General features: G+C 36.0%; 1 protein-coding gene across 1 annotated transcript; it reads left to right on the top strand.

The window, feature by feature from the left end:
• The first annotated feature begins 2,507 nt into the window (after positions 1-2,507).
• On the top strand, positions 2,508-3,194 carry LOC139859725 (uncharacterized). The gene has a single exon (XM_071848519.1). It carries the CDS (start codon positions 2,508-2,510, stop codon positions 3,192-3,194), a length of 687 nt encoding a protein of 228 aa, XP_071704620.1.
• Positions 3,195-17,551: the final 14,357 nt, after the last annotated feature.

The following is a 17,551-nucleotide window of genomic DNA, read 5'->3' as shown; positions in this document are numbered from 1 at the left end:
ATAATAATTTAATTATAATTATAATTATATTATAAATTATAACTTTAGAACAATAAACTAAATAATATGTTTACGTCCTTTGTTTTTAATGAAGAAAATGATAAAAAGACGATTTTACCCTCACATGCAATGCACATGTCAAAGGTTAACGGTCAATTTAGACGGCAGTTAGACGGAGGGACGCAGATTGCCAAATTATGCAATTAAAAGGACTCGATAATCCAAATAAAAACTTGAGGGACTCGGATTACAATTTTGTGTATAAATGATGGACCAACGAAGCAAAAAAGTCTTAATATAATATCTCTCTCACGCAAACTTAAGTTTTATAAAAAGGAAAAAAGGTCCCTATAGTTTTTATTGTATGTACTTTTCAGTCCATTAATTTTGTTTTCTTCGATTGTGTTTTCTGTTTTACACTTTCACGAGGAAATAAATATGATAGCCTAAGAAATTGGCCTAATAACACCTAGCGACACAAGAATATCAAATATAATAGTTATTTTTTCGGCGAAAAAACAGCATTTTATCATATCAAAAGAGGGCCTTTCATAAAAAAATGAAAGAGACCCGATACAAGGAAATTATTACATTAGTCCGTGTTTGTAACTTGCAAAAGACCTAACATAAATAAATTACAGAATAACATAAAAGCCCAGAATTTGAGTCCCGCACGTAAGATTGATGACTGAAGCATAGCTTGAAATTAGTAGCCCAAAGGAACACTTTGAGTTAGATATGTCGGACAATGACAGCCCAACAAGTATAATTACCGTTGAAAACGAAATCGCTTAGTGCTAATCAAATGGCCCAAATGGTAGCCGGACCAATCAATCTCCAAATTTTTTTGTCGCCAATACCCATTCCATTGTACCAAACATTCGAGAATTCCAAAATAGAAACCGGGATGACCCATCTAATGATTCACCATTGAAAGAGTGCGGACCAAACTTTGAACGTCCCTGGACAATGAAGTAATAAGTGTTCAACGGTTTCTACCTCATTTTCGCACTAAGTACACATAGGCGAATGGTTTTGGGGTAAAATATGTCTCCGAATAAGAACTTCTCTAACCGGAAGGCTACGTTTGCAAGCTAACCAATGTAAAATATAAACTTTTGACGGAACTCGGTTATTCCAAATTAACTTCTTCCACTCAATATTGCACGAATGACCCGAAACCGCCAATAGCCTTACCGCTTCTGCCACACTATACTCACCATTAAACGACGGGGTCCATATAACCACATCAGGACCCGAATTGAGTGTGAAACTGTATAAACCGTTTTGCATTTCAACAACATTTAAAGCATCGAGCTCGGTTAACAGTGCGAACAAGTGGAAATTCCAACCCTTGTACCTCGGTAAGCATTTCTGGAAAATGAAAGGACCTGACACATTCATTTTGAATCGAGCCCCATCTATATAAGTTGGGATAACGATCACGAAGCGAAAAATTACCTGCTCAATAATCGTTCCAAAATGAAATTTGATTACCATCTCCTAATTTCCATTTCCAACAATTTGTACCAACTATATTTGTCAACTGTACAAATTAATTAAATTTCTCCATATAGGAGATATTGAAGTAGGGATTGAGGAAACATTATGACAGGGGAGCAATTAGACCAATTCAAACGTACTAGTTGAACAGTGACGGGGGAATTGGCAGGTAAAAAGTACATCTTGTTAAATTTATCCTTTGTCAAACTCCTTTTTGGTCTTTTCTTGTTCTCATTGTGTTTTTTGCTCTTAATCTTTGTGTAGGTTTTCTAAAAGGATATGCTGTGCAAACCATAAGAACTTGTGATGCTATGCCTTTTAAAGTTAAGGGTGTGTTCTGCCATTCTGTGATAGTTTTGGGCTGCTGGTGACTTTTCTCCCTCTATATCTGGATGTCGTGTGCTAGGGTTGAAAAGACACAAAAAAAACACCCCGCTCCCTTTTGTTTTACTGCTACTCATTTTTCTATCAACCCTAATTTTGATTCCTGTTATTTTTGGCCGATTACAATCTTTATTATTCTATTGTTCATCGAATAATTTCGGCTCCCATTACTTGTATCTATTTCATTGTTCAATTTTGGCACGATTTGTAATTTTGGTACTTGGTGGTTTTGAGTTTCGATCAATTGAAGGTCCATTGATGTTTTCATGGTTGTTGATTCACTATTTTAACATGGTATCAGAGCCAGGTTCACGATTGATTAGTGTTTTTGTCCGATTGGGTGAAGAAACCCTAATCTGTTCAAATTAGGGTTTGGATCGTTCGTTCCAAATTGCTGTGATCTGTTACTGTCCTTGCTGTGATCTGCTACTGTCCTTGCTGTGATCTGCTTCTGTGATTCACTGTCTTCCGCTGCTACTCGTTGCCTGCTACGGTTCTTTATCCGTATAGGGGAGTTTCTTTCCTTACTTTCTATCTTGTGTTAGTTATTTTTCTATCTTGTGTTATCTCCTGCTGTGTTTTTTGTGTTCTTGTTTGTTTGCCTTTGCTGTCTATTTGCCATGGGGGAAGAAAACGCAATTACTCTTATAAATAAGCTTGACTTTGGTGACCCTTTGTATCTGCACCCTAGTGACACCTCTAGCACACCCCTTGTCTCTATCAAACTCAAAGGGACAGAAAACTATAAAATATGGAGTAGATCTGTGTTACTTGCCCTTGGTACAAAAAATAAAGTTGGTTTTGTGGATGGTACTTGTGTTAAAAATGCTAATGATGAAGTTTTGTCTAAACAATGGGATAGATGTAATTCTGTAGTTCTTTCGTGGTTACTTGGTTCTATTGCTGATGAGTTGTATGCTGGTTTAATTTTTTCTGAAAATGCTAGCACTGTGTGGACTGAACTAAAGGAGACTTATGATAAAATAGATGGGTCTATTATCTTTAACTTACACTTTAATATTAGCACATTGAAACAAGGAAATAGCTCTCTGTCTGAATATTATCATAAGTTGAACTCTCTGTGGAAACAATATGATGCCATGGCTAATCTGAAACAATGTACTTGTGAAGCTGCTGATCAAACTGTCAAACATAATAGTATGCTTAAGTTGATGCAATTCTTGATGAGTCTAAATGATTGTTACATGCATGTCAAAAGTAATCTGCTATTAAGGGACCCGTTACCTGATGTTAAAACTGCTTACTCTGTGCTGTCTAGAGAAGAGTCACATAGAGGGTTGTTGTGATGACCCGAAAATTTCTGACCAAATTTAAACTTAATCTTTGTATGATTAACATTTTCGACACGATAAGCAAAGTCTGTAAAACTGAATCTCAAAATTTTTGAACTACTTTTATATATTTAAATACCTTTCGGTTGTTTTCGACGATTCGCGAACAATTATATGTAAATAGATACATATATACTATAACTTGAAAAGGTAACAATGTATTAATTATTTGATACCTTACATTAAACTTATTGGTTTAAATATCTATTTGAATATATATGATAAGTTGAAATATTTATTATTAAAATTTATTTATAAATAACTTCCAATGTGTATTTAAAAAAAAAAAACTGATTTATATATATTAAAAAGATATATACATATATATAATTTCAAGTTATTTAGTAAACGATAGTAACATTTCAAATTGCTACAGTACCCAAAATGCTACAGTGTTTTTGAAAATCACTATTTGCTACAGTGAAATTGACTTTGCTACAGTGAATTGCTACAGTAAAATTTGCTACAGTGGTATATTTTATGGATGATTTAAGACTACATTTTGACAAAGGTACGATTCACGAAACGTAAAGTACAAGTTTTCTCAGCGTACGAAAGGGCGTTCGAGAAACCGGAACCGGGACATAAGTCAAGTAACAACGTACGACTTATCGGAACAAAAATTACAAGTCAAGTATGCATGTGAATTTAATATAATATATAATTAATTATTTAAATTATATATATTATATATTTATTTTATATTATGTCGACAAGCTAGGAGCCAAAACAATGTGAGCTGTCCCTGGTCCTCATGCGAGTCGCATGGCCAGAAGGCCATTTCCATGCGAGTCGCATGACTCCAGATTCCAGGCCAGGTACTATAGATTCAGGTGTTTTGCTCGAATGAAAAATCAAACACACATACACAAATATATATTACTCCGTATAATATTTATTATTATTATTATTATTATTATTATTATTATTATTATTATTATTATTATTATTATTATTATTAAGATTATTATTAATCTTATTAATCTTATTATTAGTATCATTATTTTTGCGATACAAAAATAATAATGTACATAAAATATTACGACGGAGTACTGTCCAAGTAATTTTCAAAACGAGTTTCCGAGCGAGCTAGAGCTAAGGAAAATATGGGTTATTGCCAAGGAGGTTATGGGTAATGTTCGGGGGTATTTTTGTGAATCAAACCTCGTGTTTATTATCTCCGATGCGTCTACATGATTTCCTACACTATTGTATATCAATATTAAACAGTGAGTTTCATATGATCCCTTTTACTCAATATATTTTTGGGCTGAGAATACATGCAAATGCTTTATTAACTGATTTACAATATTTATATGTGTGAGTTTCATATGATCCCTTTTACTCTCTACATTTTTGGGCTGAGAATACATGCAAATGCTTTATTAACTGATTTACAATATTTATATGCGTGAGTTTCATATGCTCCCTTTTTAATTGCTTTTGCAATCTATATTTTTGGGCTGAGAATACATGCACTTTATTTTAAACGCAATGGACAAGTACATACTAAATTCTACACTGAGTTTGAACCGAAAATCCCTTAGCTTTGGTAACTAGTAACTGCCAGTTATAAGAACTGGTGGGCGCGAGTAGTAGTATATGGATCCATAGGGCTTGATATCCCCGTCCGAGCTAGAGCGCTAGCCTTTTAACGGACGTATGCTATTTGAGAAGCGTACACGTTGGTTTACGTGTATTATTAAGATGATTATACAAAGGGTACAAATTATATATACGTTAAAGTTTAGTTACCAGGGTGCTCAATTTTGTAGAACCAATTGATAAACGTTTCGGATGAAACAACTAAAATCTTGTGGTCCACCTTTTATGTTAAAACATATTGATAAACGTTTTGAATAAAATAACTGAACTTTTGTAATCCATATTGATATACAGATTATGTGTAATATTAAAACTATGAACTCACCAACCTTTGTGTTGATATTTGAAGCATGTTTATTCTCAGGTTCCCTAGAAGTCTTCCGCTGTTTGCTTAGATGTTAGACAAGCTATGTGCATGGAGTCTTACATGACATATTTTCAAGGAAACGTTGCATTCACCAAATCATCACCATGTATCTTATTTTGACTGCATTGTCAACGGAAATACTATTGTAAACTATTATTTATGGTGATTGTCTATATGTAAAAATCATCATATGTCGAAAACCTTTGATTTAAATATTCATTTATGGTGCGCCTTTTCAAAAGAATGCAATGTTTACAAAACGTATCATATAGAGGTCAAATACCTCGCAATGAAATCAATTAATGACGTATTCGTCCATATGGATTTGGAGCGATCGTCACAGTTGTCCACTACTGATAATAAACCTCAAACATCTGTTTTCATGTCCCAAGTTGAGTCAAATGTGTCAACTTCAAATAATGTTGTGAATGATAACAGTGTTCAAAGAAGGTCAAACCAAAATAATTTTTCTAGTGGGAATAACTCAAACAACTTCACTAATAACAGGACTCTCAACTCTAATTATAAGTGCACAAGGTGTAACAAAATTGGGCATACTATTGACAGATGTTATAAAATTGTGGGATATCCACCTGGGTGGAAAGAAAAGACCTATGTGAACAAATTTAATAGTAAAAATGCTGCTAATCTTAGCTCTGTGAGTGATAGTTCTGGGTCAGGATCTGGAAATAACAATTTGACAAATGAACAAATGATGAAGTTGTTGAGTCTAATTAATGAGAAGTCTGGTCCTGAGATTGCAACTGGGAATATGGCAGGTACTGTTTTAAATAATAGCAAAAAATTTAATGAGAATTTTCACAAATTTTTCAACCCTAAAACTAATCTTTCAAAAACTGAGAATAAGGGTTGGATTATTGATTCTGGTGCCTCTCAACACATGCCTGGGTCTGATAAAGGGTTGAATAATATTATCGATGTCTCTCATTTAAACTTAACTGTGGGACATCCAAATGGAACTAAGGCTGTTATTAAGAAAATTGGTGATCTAAAGATTAATGAAAAACATAACCCTCTTTAATGTGTTGGTGATACCAGAGTACTGTGTGAACCTACTTTCTATTCACAAGTTAACTAAAGATAGCAAACTGATAGTTGGTTTTGATAATACCAAATGCTATATCCAGGACTTGAGGCTAGGGATAATTGTAGGGACTGGTGATGTTTTTGATGGTCTCTATGTGTTTAATGTAAGTAGTCATGAAAATGACTATACCTCTTCTGCTAATAAATGCTACTTGTCCAACAACTTATGGCACAACAGACTTGATCACCCTTCCGAAAATGTTTTAAAAAAACTTAAAGGAAAAATTGACCTTTCAAATAAAGACATTAATTGTGAACCTTGTGATGTTTGTCACAAGGCAAAGCAAACTAGAGAAACTTTTAATGATAGTGACCATAAGTCTGTTGCTGTGGGTGACCTTGTTCACATTGACCTTTGGGGACCATTTAGGGTTCAAAGCAGGGAAGGGTTCAAATATTTCTTAACTATTGTTGATGACTATTCAAGGGCTGTCTGGACATACTTAATCAAATCTAAAGATGAAGTTTTCAGTCAAATAAAGTCTTTTGTCTTCTTTCTTGAAACACAATTTGAGTCAAAAGTCAAAATCATAAGGTCTGATAATGGGACTGAGTTTGTTAATAATCAAATGGATGACTTTGTTAAAGACAAAGGGATTTTACATCAAACATCTTGTGTCTATACTCCCCAACAGAATGGGATTGTGGAGAGAAAACATAGACATCTTTTAAATGTGTCCAGAGCCCTTATGTTCCAGGGTGGTTTACCCTTAAATATGTGGAGTGATTGTATATTGACTGCTTGCTACTTGATAAACAGGACACCATCTTCCATTCTCTCTGGCTGCTCTCCTTATGAACTTCTGTTTAAAAAATCTCCTAATCTCTCTCATTTGAGATGTTTTGGTTGTCTATGTTACGCTACTGTATTAAAACCTGTTGACAAATTCAGTCATAGATCTGAGCAGTGTGTGTTGATTGGTTATTCAAATCAAAAAAAGGGTTACAAATTATATAGTCTTGAAAACAAAAATGTTGTCTTTTCAAGAGATGTCAAATTTTATGAAACTGTGTTTCCTTTTAAAAACAAAAAATTTTCTTCAAGTGTGTCTGAAAAAGAAAACAATCCGAGTAATAAAGATATTTTTGATCAAATGTTTTTTGATGACTTTAACATCTCAAGACCCAATGATGAGGAGAGAGAATCAAATGATGGTGAGGGTAGTAGTGGGTCTGGTCCTACAGCTGTTGAGCATTCTACCAGTGACTCTAGTAGTAATGCCAATAGTGACAGTGATGAGGCTCCTACAGCAACACCAGTGGATAATACCACTTCTCCTGAGGGCAATTTTCAAAATAATCAAAACCTGAGGAGATCAACCAGAGAAACCAACCTACCCAGAAAATTTAGTGACTTTGTTGTGGAAGGGAAGGTGAAATATGGGGTAGAAAAGTATGTCAATTACTCCTTCTTAAACTCAGAAAACTATGCATTTGTGTCTAGCCTAAACAAGTCTATTGAACCTAAATGTTATAAACAAGCCATAAAAGATCCCAATTGGGCTGAGGCCATGAACCTTGAAATGGAAGCCCTAAACAGGAACAATACTTGGATTATTACTGACTTACCACCTGGTAGAAAAGCTATTGGTTCTAAATGGGTGTACAAGATAAAGTATAAATCCAATGGTGAAATAGAAAGGTATAAGGCCAGACTTGTTGCTAAGGGCTATAGTCAAAAGGAGGGAATTGACTATGAGGAAACCTTCTCACCTGTTGTAAAACATGTGACTATTAGATGTGTTATTACTCTTGCTGTTCAAAATAACTGGTCCTTGTTCCAACTTGATATAAACAATGCCTTTTTGTATGGTGATTTGTGTGAAGATGTTTATATGTCTTTACCTGAGGGTTACTTCGATGAAAATGACACTAGAGTCTGCAAACTTACAAAATCCTTATATGGTTTGAAACAAGCCCCTAGACAATGGCACTTCAAACTTAATGCTGCTCTTATTGAAAATGGCTTTACTCAAAGTGTGTCTGATAATTCTTTGTATGTCAAGGATAGTGGTGATACTTTCATTGCCTTACTTGTTTATGTGGATGATATTGTTATCACTGGTAATAGTAATAGTGAAATTGATAAGGTGAAACAATTTCTGAGAACTAAATTTCAAATCAAAGACTTAGGAGAACTCAAATACTTCCTTGGAATTGAAGTTTTGAAAAATGAAAAAGGTATGTGCATCTCACAAAGAAAATACTGTCTTGATCTTCTTGATGAGTATGGTCTTCTGGGCTGCAAACCTGCTAGCACTCCCATTGAACCTAATCTAAGTGTCTTAAGTGAACCAAGTGAAAAGGACCCCTTGTTGACCAACTTAACTGAGTATCAAAAGCTTGTTGGAAAACTCATTTACCTAACTCTTACGAGACCTGATATATCCTTTTCTGTGCAAGTTCTTAGTCAATTTATGCATGCTCCTCTACAGTCTCACTTTAATCTTGCTTTGAGAGTCCTGAGATACCTAAAGGGCTCTCCTGGTAAGGGTGTTCAATTTGTTAAAAGCAATAACTGGTCTTTAAATGCCTATTGTGATGCTGACTATGGTAAGTGTAAGGTTGATAGAAAATCTGTGACTGGATACTTGGTTTATTTTTGTGGATCATTAGTATCTTGGAAAAGTAAAAAGCAAGCTACCACTGCCAGGTCTTCCACTGAGGCTGAATATAGGGCCATGGCAAGCACAACTTGTGAAATTGTTTGGGTCAAAAACCTTTTACAAGAACTTGGGGTTAATGTTGACTTACCAGTTGATCTTTTTTGTGATAATAATTCAGCTATTCAGTTGGCTGCTAATCCTGTTTTTCATGATAGAACTAAACATTTTGAAATTGATGTGCATTATATTAGACAAAAGGTTTTAAGTGGTTTAATTAAAACTGTCAAAGTCAAATCTGAAAGTCAACTGGCTGACATTTTAACCAAAGGGGTTAGTGTGACCCAACATGGCTACTTGGCTAGCAAACTTGGACTCTATGACTTATACCAAAAATGAGTTTGTGGGGGGATGTTAAATTTATCCTTTGTCAAACTCCTTTTTGGTCTTTTCCTGTTCTCATTGTGTTTTTTGCTCTTAATCTTTGTGTAGGTTTTCTAAAAGGATATGCTGTGCAAACCATAAGAACTTGTGATGCTATGCCTTTTAAAGTTAAGGGTGTGTTCTGCCATTCTGTGATAGTTTTGGGCTGCTGGTGACTTTCCTCCCTCTATATCTGGATGTCGTGTGCTAGGGTTGAAAAGACACAAAAAAAACACCCCGCTCCCTTTTGTTTTACTGCTACTCATTTTTCTATCAACCCTAATTTTGATTCCTGTTATTTTTGGCCGATTACAATCTTTATTATTCTATTGTTCATCGAATAATTTCGGCTCCCATTACTTGTCTCTGTTTCATTGTTCAATTTTGGCACGATTTGTAATTTTGGTACTTGGTGGTTTTGAGTTTCGATCAATTGAAGGTCCATTGATGTTTTCATGGTTGTTGATTCACTATTTTAACACATCTCAATGGGGTTAGTTATTCCATGGAGTTAAAACCTAGCATTATAAAGATCCAGGGGCTTATAAAGATCGGATGTGCTTTTATAGGGGAGTGCTACAATATACCGATATATAATAATATAATAATAGAGGTATACTAATAACATAAAAACAGACCATGTAGCTGGTCAGTCGTATCATCATTACTAAGTTCAAATCTGCCAATAGTAAATATATAGCTAAATAGTGTCATCATTTATAACCACAATTCAAAAGAAAATATTTCCTCCTTAATCGATAGATATGTGAAAGCTATATTTTTGCAATGGCGCATACAGGTCAGGTGGTTTAGCCGAAACAGTGTCTAAGAATGCAGTAATGGCATATCAACGATATATTCAAGAACACCAACATTATTGTATCAAGATTTTAGAGCAATTAATCACACGAAATCAGAAAAAGTAATGAAAAAATTTGAGTATAGCAGACTAACAGAGGTGCTTAACACATTCAATCAATGTCTCAACACCAAATAAAATATATGCCAAAACACTCATATAATATTTTAAACAATTGAACTAAAGATAAGTAGGTTCTACCAGTTTGGTTTCAACTCAAGTGAATGGCAATAGTCATCCACTCTGTCAAGAAGACTTGTCCAAGATTCTGTTAAATTTTCCCATTTTTCATTATATGAATTCTTGAACTCAATGTTTTTTAGGTCAGATGTCTTCTTTGCCATTATTCCACTTATAACAAGTTCAAAGAATTCGAGAGAGAATGTCTTTTGACTACGAGTATATATGGTTACGTATTTGGGACAGCAAATCGAAAGAAGTGCATCAAAAAACGTCTTGTGCCCCTGCAAATGTTGATGTTGAGATGTATAAAATGATCATTGTTGCACGTTTGTAGATGGAATTGGGAACCTTATTTGAAGATCATTAGCATCGATGATGTTCAGCAGCGGCTGATCAGGAATCCAATATCTTATCTTGATATCAAACTTGCATGATAAATTAAGTACCCCCCTCATCCTAAGGAAGAAAGAATGGTCAATAGTTTCCCACAAAGTGTCTATATTACCACCCAAATTTAGTTCAAACTTGATATCTTCATGACCATTACTCGATAGAAACATGAGACTGTTAGGAAACCCGACTAGGTGAGCCCAAACAAGACTAGATAACCCCAAGTTATCAACCCACTTCCAATAAACGAAAATGTAGTGAAAAATCGTAAGACTAGCAAGAATGATAAAAACACGGGAATTTAACGTGGTTATATGCAATCGTTTATGATTGCTTTAGTCCACGGCCAACCAAAGAGTGTTCTATATTGATTAATTTCGTGGTGGTGAGTTACAATGAGTTACATGAGGTTATATTTATAGGAAACTAAGAACACAAGTGTTCTTGCAACTTGATCTTCAAGATCACAATCAAGTAATCAACATGGATAACTAGCAAGCCTTTACACCCATGTTATGGCATGATCACAGCCACCTTTGATGGTGTAAGTAGTCCAACATGCACCTAAAGTGCAACTTGAACCAAACAAGATCGGTTGTAAAGTGTGCAAGTTGACAACTTGCTGCCAGACAGGCGATGCGCCGCATCCCTCTTGCTTTCCATGTTTACAGATTCAAAATCGCGATGCAGGTTCAAGTAATAGATCCAGATGCGCCGCATCTGGATCCGGATGCGCCGCATCTAAAACCTTCGGCAAAAAACGCTTGATGAATGAGCCTCATCCACCCTTGGATGCGCCGCATCTATCACCAGAATCAGTTTTCTACTTATTTAAAGTTTCCACACCTCAACAAATCTCCCACTTGGAGACTTTGAACAAACTCAATCCTTCGTAAACTCGCATAATCTAACCAAGAACATTAAATACCATTTACACACCGCAAAATGCCATTTGGGTCCTCCAATTACCGTTTAGTACACGCACCTCATCACATACTTCGGATGAGTAGACTTTCGATATAAGGTCTTCAACGCTACTTGTTAGACTTCAAACATTATTATCCCACGATAACAACTTGACCCACTAATTACACCTCCTTCCGCTGAGCTATAATTTGATCACCATGTTACTAGCTTGAGAGAATAAAATACAAACAACAACAACTCTTTGGCTATGGCACCCATCTCCTTAGTCTAGGAGATAACGGGTCGTTTGAGTCCGACCCGACCCAATTAACCCCATCGCCCAAGCGATCCACCCGTACACTATAACATCTACCCGATTTATCTTTCCAACATAGAATAAACCACCCGGTAGATCAAACATGTGGACAATGCCATCAAGGCAACCGTGTGAGAATGCATTCACACCCTTGATCTTCCACATAACCGCCTTTACTTTCACCATTGGAACACCGACTACATACGCGCGCACGTCTTTTAACAAACTCGATTTTCCACCACGAGCCAACTCTCACTGTACGGACGTTTCATTAACAGTGACTCTCAAGAAAATCTCTTGTTCGTCTTCTTCGGCCGATTGCAACAAAGTTGCCATTGGAGAAGATCTACTTGAAGTAACGAAAGCTCTATTATAACCAATTCGACCCGAATCTTCATTAGCTTCGACTTCCCTTGAGCTCCCACTCAAACAAGATCCTTCAACAAACCCGGAAAGCATTAGCATGCTAGGATTTCTAATACCTACGAAATCACCTAGCCATTCTTCAACCATATACTTGGTTCCCCTCTTGTATCCGCGAGCAACCACATGACCTCCTCTAAATACCTTCCACCTTTGATCTCCAAATAGGACATGACACTTATCATCATCTAATTGCCCAATCGAGATTAACCTACTCTTGAGCTTTGGAATGAACCTCACGTTCCTCAAGATCCAAGTATGTTTAACCACAAGATCACCAATACCCGCAACATCAAGTGTACTCCCATTCGCGACTCAAACCATACCGGAATACGACTTGAAATTCACCATCTCGTTCATGTATGGGGTAGCATGACACGAGGCACCCGAATCTATAACCCAAGATTCGTCAAGAACATCTTCTTGGCACAACAACGCATCTTCAATCACCATATTAGTTGAACTCCCACCCGACATTAAACTCGGGCACTTAGACTTATAGTGACCGACTTATTGACAATTTCAACACACCACACTCTTGCTCTTTGACGGACTTCGCGACTTAGCTCTTCCCCGACCAACACTTAGAACCGAACCCGAACTCCTATTCGAATCTATTCTACGAATATCTTCGCTAAGAATAAAATCACGGATTCCTTCTAAAGTGAGTTTAGTAGTTCCGGATGAACCACTAACTGCCGTCACTAAACCGGACCAACTATAGGGCAATGAAGATAGTAAAAACAACACCTCTAGCTCATCATCAAATTTAATATCAACCAATTTCAACCGGGTTAAAATCAAATTAAATTCGTTCACATGATCCCCCGCCGAGGATCCCTCCATCATCCTAGCGTTCACCAATTGCCTAACTAGGAAAACATTGTTCAAAGCGGATGACTTTTCATACATGTTAATCCCGTCGTTGTGGCTTCACCCACAATGTTGTAAGTGACATTCTTGGCCAGAGAAAGCCGAACAACTCCTAGGGCTTGCCTATCCAACAAATCCCACTCGACTTGATCCATTCCCTCCGGCTTAACACCATTTAAGGGTTGGTAAAGCTTCCTTTGATAGAGCATATCTTCCATTTGCATCTTCCAAAAACTAAAGTCGGTTCCATCAAACCAATCGATCTTCCACTCTTTTCCGCCATTGTTCCCGAAAACTCGTAAACCCGAGAGCTCTTGATACCACTTGTTGAGAAACCCAACTAGGTGAGCCCAAACAAGACTAGATAACCCCAAGTTATCAACCCACTTCCAATAAACGAAAATATAGTGAAAAATCGTAAGACTGGCAAGAATGATAAAAACACGGGAATATAACGTGGTTATATGCAATCGTTTATGATTGCTTTAGTCCACGATCAACCAAAGAGTGTTCTATATTGATTAATTTCGTGGTGGTGAGTTACAATGAGTTACATGAGGCTATATTTATAGGAAACTAAGAACACAAGTGTTCTTGCAACTTGATCTTCAAGATCACAATCAAGTAATCAACATGGACAACTAGCAAGCCTTTACACCCATGCTATGGCATGATCACAGCCACCTTTGATGGTGTAAAGTAGTCCAACATGCACCTAAAGTGCAACTTGAACCAAACAAGGTCGGTTGTAAAGTGTGCAAGTTGACAAATTGCTGCCAGACAGGCGATGCGCCGCATCTGGATGAGATGCGCCGCATCCCTCTTGCTTTCCATGTTTACAGATTCAAAATCGCGATGCAGGTTCAAGTAATAAATCCAGATGCGCCGCATCTGGATCCGGATGCGCCGCATCTAATACATTCGGCAAAAAACGCTTGATGAATGCGCCTCATCCACCCTTGGATGCGCCGCATCTATCACCAGAATCAGTTTTTTACTTTTTTAAAGTTTCCACACCTCAACAGAGACTAGGCATTATCTTGCCTTTATAATACAAATAAAGTAACTTTGGAGCATAAACTTGTATGTCAACCCCCCCGCCTCTGTTCCCAAAAATGTAGGTTCAGTCTTTTCAAGGAAGAACTTGTAAAATTCAACTTTTCGAGAGTCCAATCTTTAATTAAAAGGTGTTGGAACATAGAGTTCCATAACTTCAATTACTTTCATTCTTATTGTTGGAACATGCTTTTAAATATACTCAGAATATTAATTGAATATATAAAGAAACAAAAACAACTTGCAAACTACATTGTAAATACTTCACTGATTGCCCTTTTCATTCATAATATGAGGTACATATATAGCCTCTTAGACTCCAACGTGTGACCCACTAAAATAGCTATAAAATAGCCCATTAAACCACTATCCATCTAACCTCACTAACTGCACAATATGTTCCTAATAATACTGTCAACACCAAAGACCAACTCAACTTGCAATTCTAGCTAATAATTGAAACTAACAAATTATTAATAAAACATAACATATAGTTATTTAAATAACTATTAAATCGATTATATCTAACATTCACCCCCTTAATCGGTTTCTTCATGCTATTCTTTCGCTGCCTCTTGTTACATGCCTCTTACTTCTTTTTCATCCTGCTTTTACATGCTACAATTTACTGCTACTGCATGTGGTTTTTTTCTGCCACTTTTCTGCTGCTGTTTACAGCTTACTACTTCTGTTTCTGCTGCTAACTGCGTCATCCTGCTGCTGCTATTTAACTGCTATTTTTCTGCTAAACCGCTGCTAAACTGCTATCTGCTGTTGCGATTTACTTACTGCTGCTGTAATTTTTCTGTTTGCAGCTTTCTCCTTGCTATTTTGATGAATAGTCCTGCTATTATCTTCTTCTTGCTTGCTTCATTTTTATAAAAAAATCCAGCCCTTGCTTTTCTTTCTTTCGGTTTTCTTCTTGATCATCAATAGTGATCACCTTTCTTTCTTTCTTCTTGCTTTTTTTTTTTTTTTTTTTTTTTTTTTTTACTTTTGATCACCACTTGTGACCAACCTTGCTTCATACTTTTGATCACAAATTGTGACTACTTGCTTCTTGCTATTTTTCAACTTGCTTGCTAACTTTCTTGCTTCTTTCTTGCTAACTTGCTTGCTAACTTTCTTGCTAACTTGCTTGCTACTTGCTTGCTTCTTCTTGCTAACTTTTAGACCTTGCTACTAATTTCTTTCATGGGATCGAGCCTAAGCTCTGACACCAATTGTTGGAACATAGAGTTCCATAACTTCAATTACTTTCATTCTTATTGTTGGAACATGCTTTTAAATATACTCAGAATATTAATTGAATATATAAAGAAACACAAACAACTTGGAAACTACATTGTAAATATTTCACTGATTGCCCTTTTCATTCATAATATGAGGTACATATATAGCCTCTTAGACTCCAACGTGTGACCCACTAAAATAGCTATAAAATAGCCCACTAAACCACTATCCATCTAACCCCACTAACTGCACAATTTGCTCCTAATAATACTGTCAACACCAAAGACCAACTCAACTTGCAATTCTAGCTAATAATTGAAACTAACAAATTATTAATAAAACATAACATATAGTTATTTAAATAACTATTAAACCGATTATATCTAACATTAATTGGTTTTAGAGTAATGTGAAACTAATGAGCTTATATGTCGTACATCTTGATGGACCTGAAACAATCCTACACGTGGTATCAGAGTCGGAGCAGTGATAAAGTAAACCGGGATGCAAGATGATGAAATTCGGTGATCGATAGCATGTAGCAAGTAGCATCTAGAAAGAAAGAGCTAGTATGATCACCGATGCTCGTCAAGCAGCATGAATTAACCGACTAAGGTGGTGATTGTTGGAGATAATCGGTTAAGGAAGTGCAAAGTAGTCCCACATCGAAAATTGATAGAAAGAAATGTATGTATATAAGCTTATGAGAACCTCTCTCTATCACCAATTGGTTTTAGAGTAACATGGAACTCATGAGCTTATATGTCGTACATCACACAATGTAATGATAATTCAGTCACACTCATTAATGAAACCTTGTTGAATGTTGTAGGTTTACAATTAATTACGCCGGATGTTAAGTGGTATGAAAACACCCGAAGATTAAGGGCATCATCAATTATCAAAGTATCGAATGGTTTTTCAGAGCATAATTTTAGTTCTTGAAGATAATGAAGATTTATAACCTTAATATTTGTCTTCAAACCAAAGCAATGTGAAAGGTTTATATTCTCAAGCAACGTACAAGTAGACAATAAGGTATCAAGTACCTCTTCACTTATCTTTACATGTACCAACTCGAGTACCCTTAGGGACACACACTTGATAACATGATTGTGACTCACTGAAACTGAATCGTTACTAAAATACTAGGTGGAAAGACCAACTCTTATAATCATAGTACGCAGGCTTTTCGCAGATAATATCTCATATGGAAGTATACATTTACTCAATTTTGAATGGACGATATGGAAGTAAAGCTCCTTGAGACGAGTTTGGGAGGTAGCTACAATTGGGATCCATTTATAAGCAAGAGAAGCCAACTTGAAGTCTAGTTTCAGATCAAATTTTTCGATCGATATTTTGTCTTGGAGATACCTAAACATGGTGTGATCCATTAACTTAATGTAATCTATTTCTTTTTTCTCTGTAGGAACCCATAATGGTTGATCCATTCGCTTCGCATAATCGTTTAAGAATTCATGTTTACAAGAAAACCAGAAGGTTTGATCAAACCTGAGATGAGGGATGGTGGACCAAGCGGATAACCATGACTTGGACAGGACACAGGTACGAGTGGCTTCTTTTAACGGCAACGATGATTGTATAAGTTGAATCAACTCCACCGGGACATCTTCTAATTTCGATTGTGATCGTCTATGTAGTTTCTCCATTAGCACCATACAGAAAAAAAAATAGCGACTCTTTTATTTTAGGTTGATTAAAGCTTGATTCGTTCTCTCTTTTTAAGTAATGATGTTCGGCATCTATATCTATATCTATATCTATACTATACATTAAACGAAAAGACAAATTGAGATATACTTTTTTAACATTCTTAAATCTGAACCATTAGATCATAAAAATGATCTTCATTGCCCTTGCTTAATAGCTATTGGATCAACCTATAACCTTGTAACTAATTGCATTCACATAAGACTTTCTATAATACCCTTAATGCAATAAAAA

Source organism: Rutidosis leptorrhynchoides, chromosome 1, assembly GCF_046630445.1.
Source record: "Rutidosis leptorrhynchoides isolate AG116_Rl617_1_P2 chromosome 1, CSIRO_AGI_Rlap_v1, whole genome shotgun sequence".
NCBI lineage: Eukaryota > Viridiplantae > Streptophyta > Magnoliopsida > Asterales > Asteraceae > Rutidosis > Rutidosis leptorrhynchoides.
This window is presented reverse-complemented; position numbering and strand designations above follow the sequence as displayed.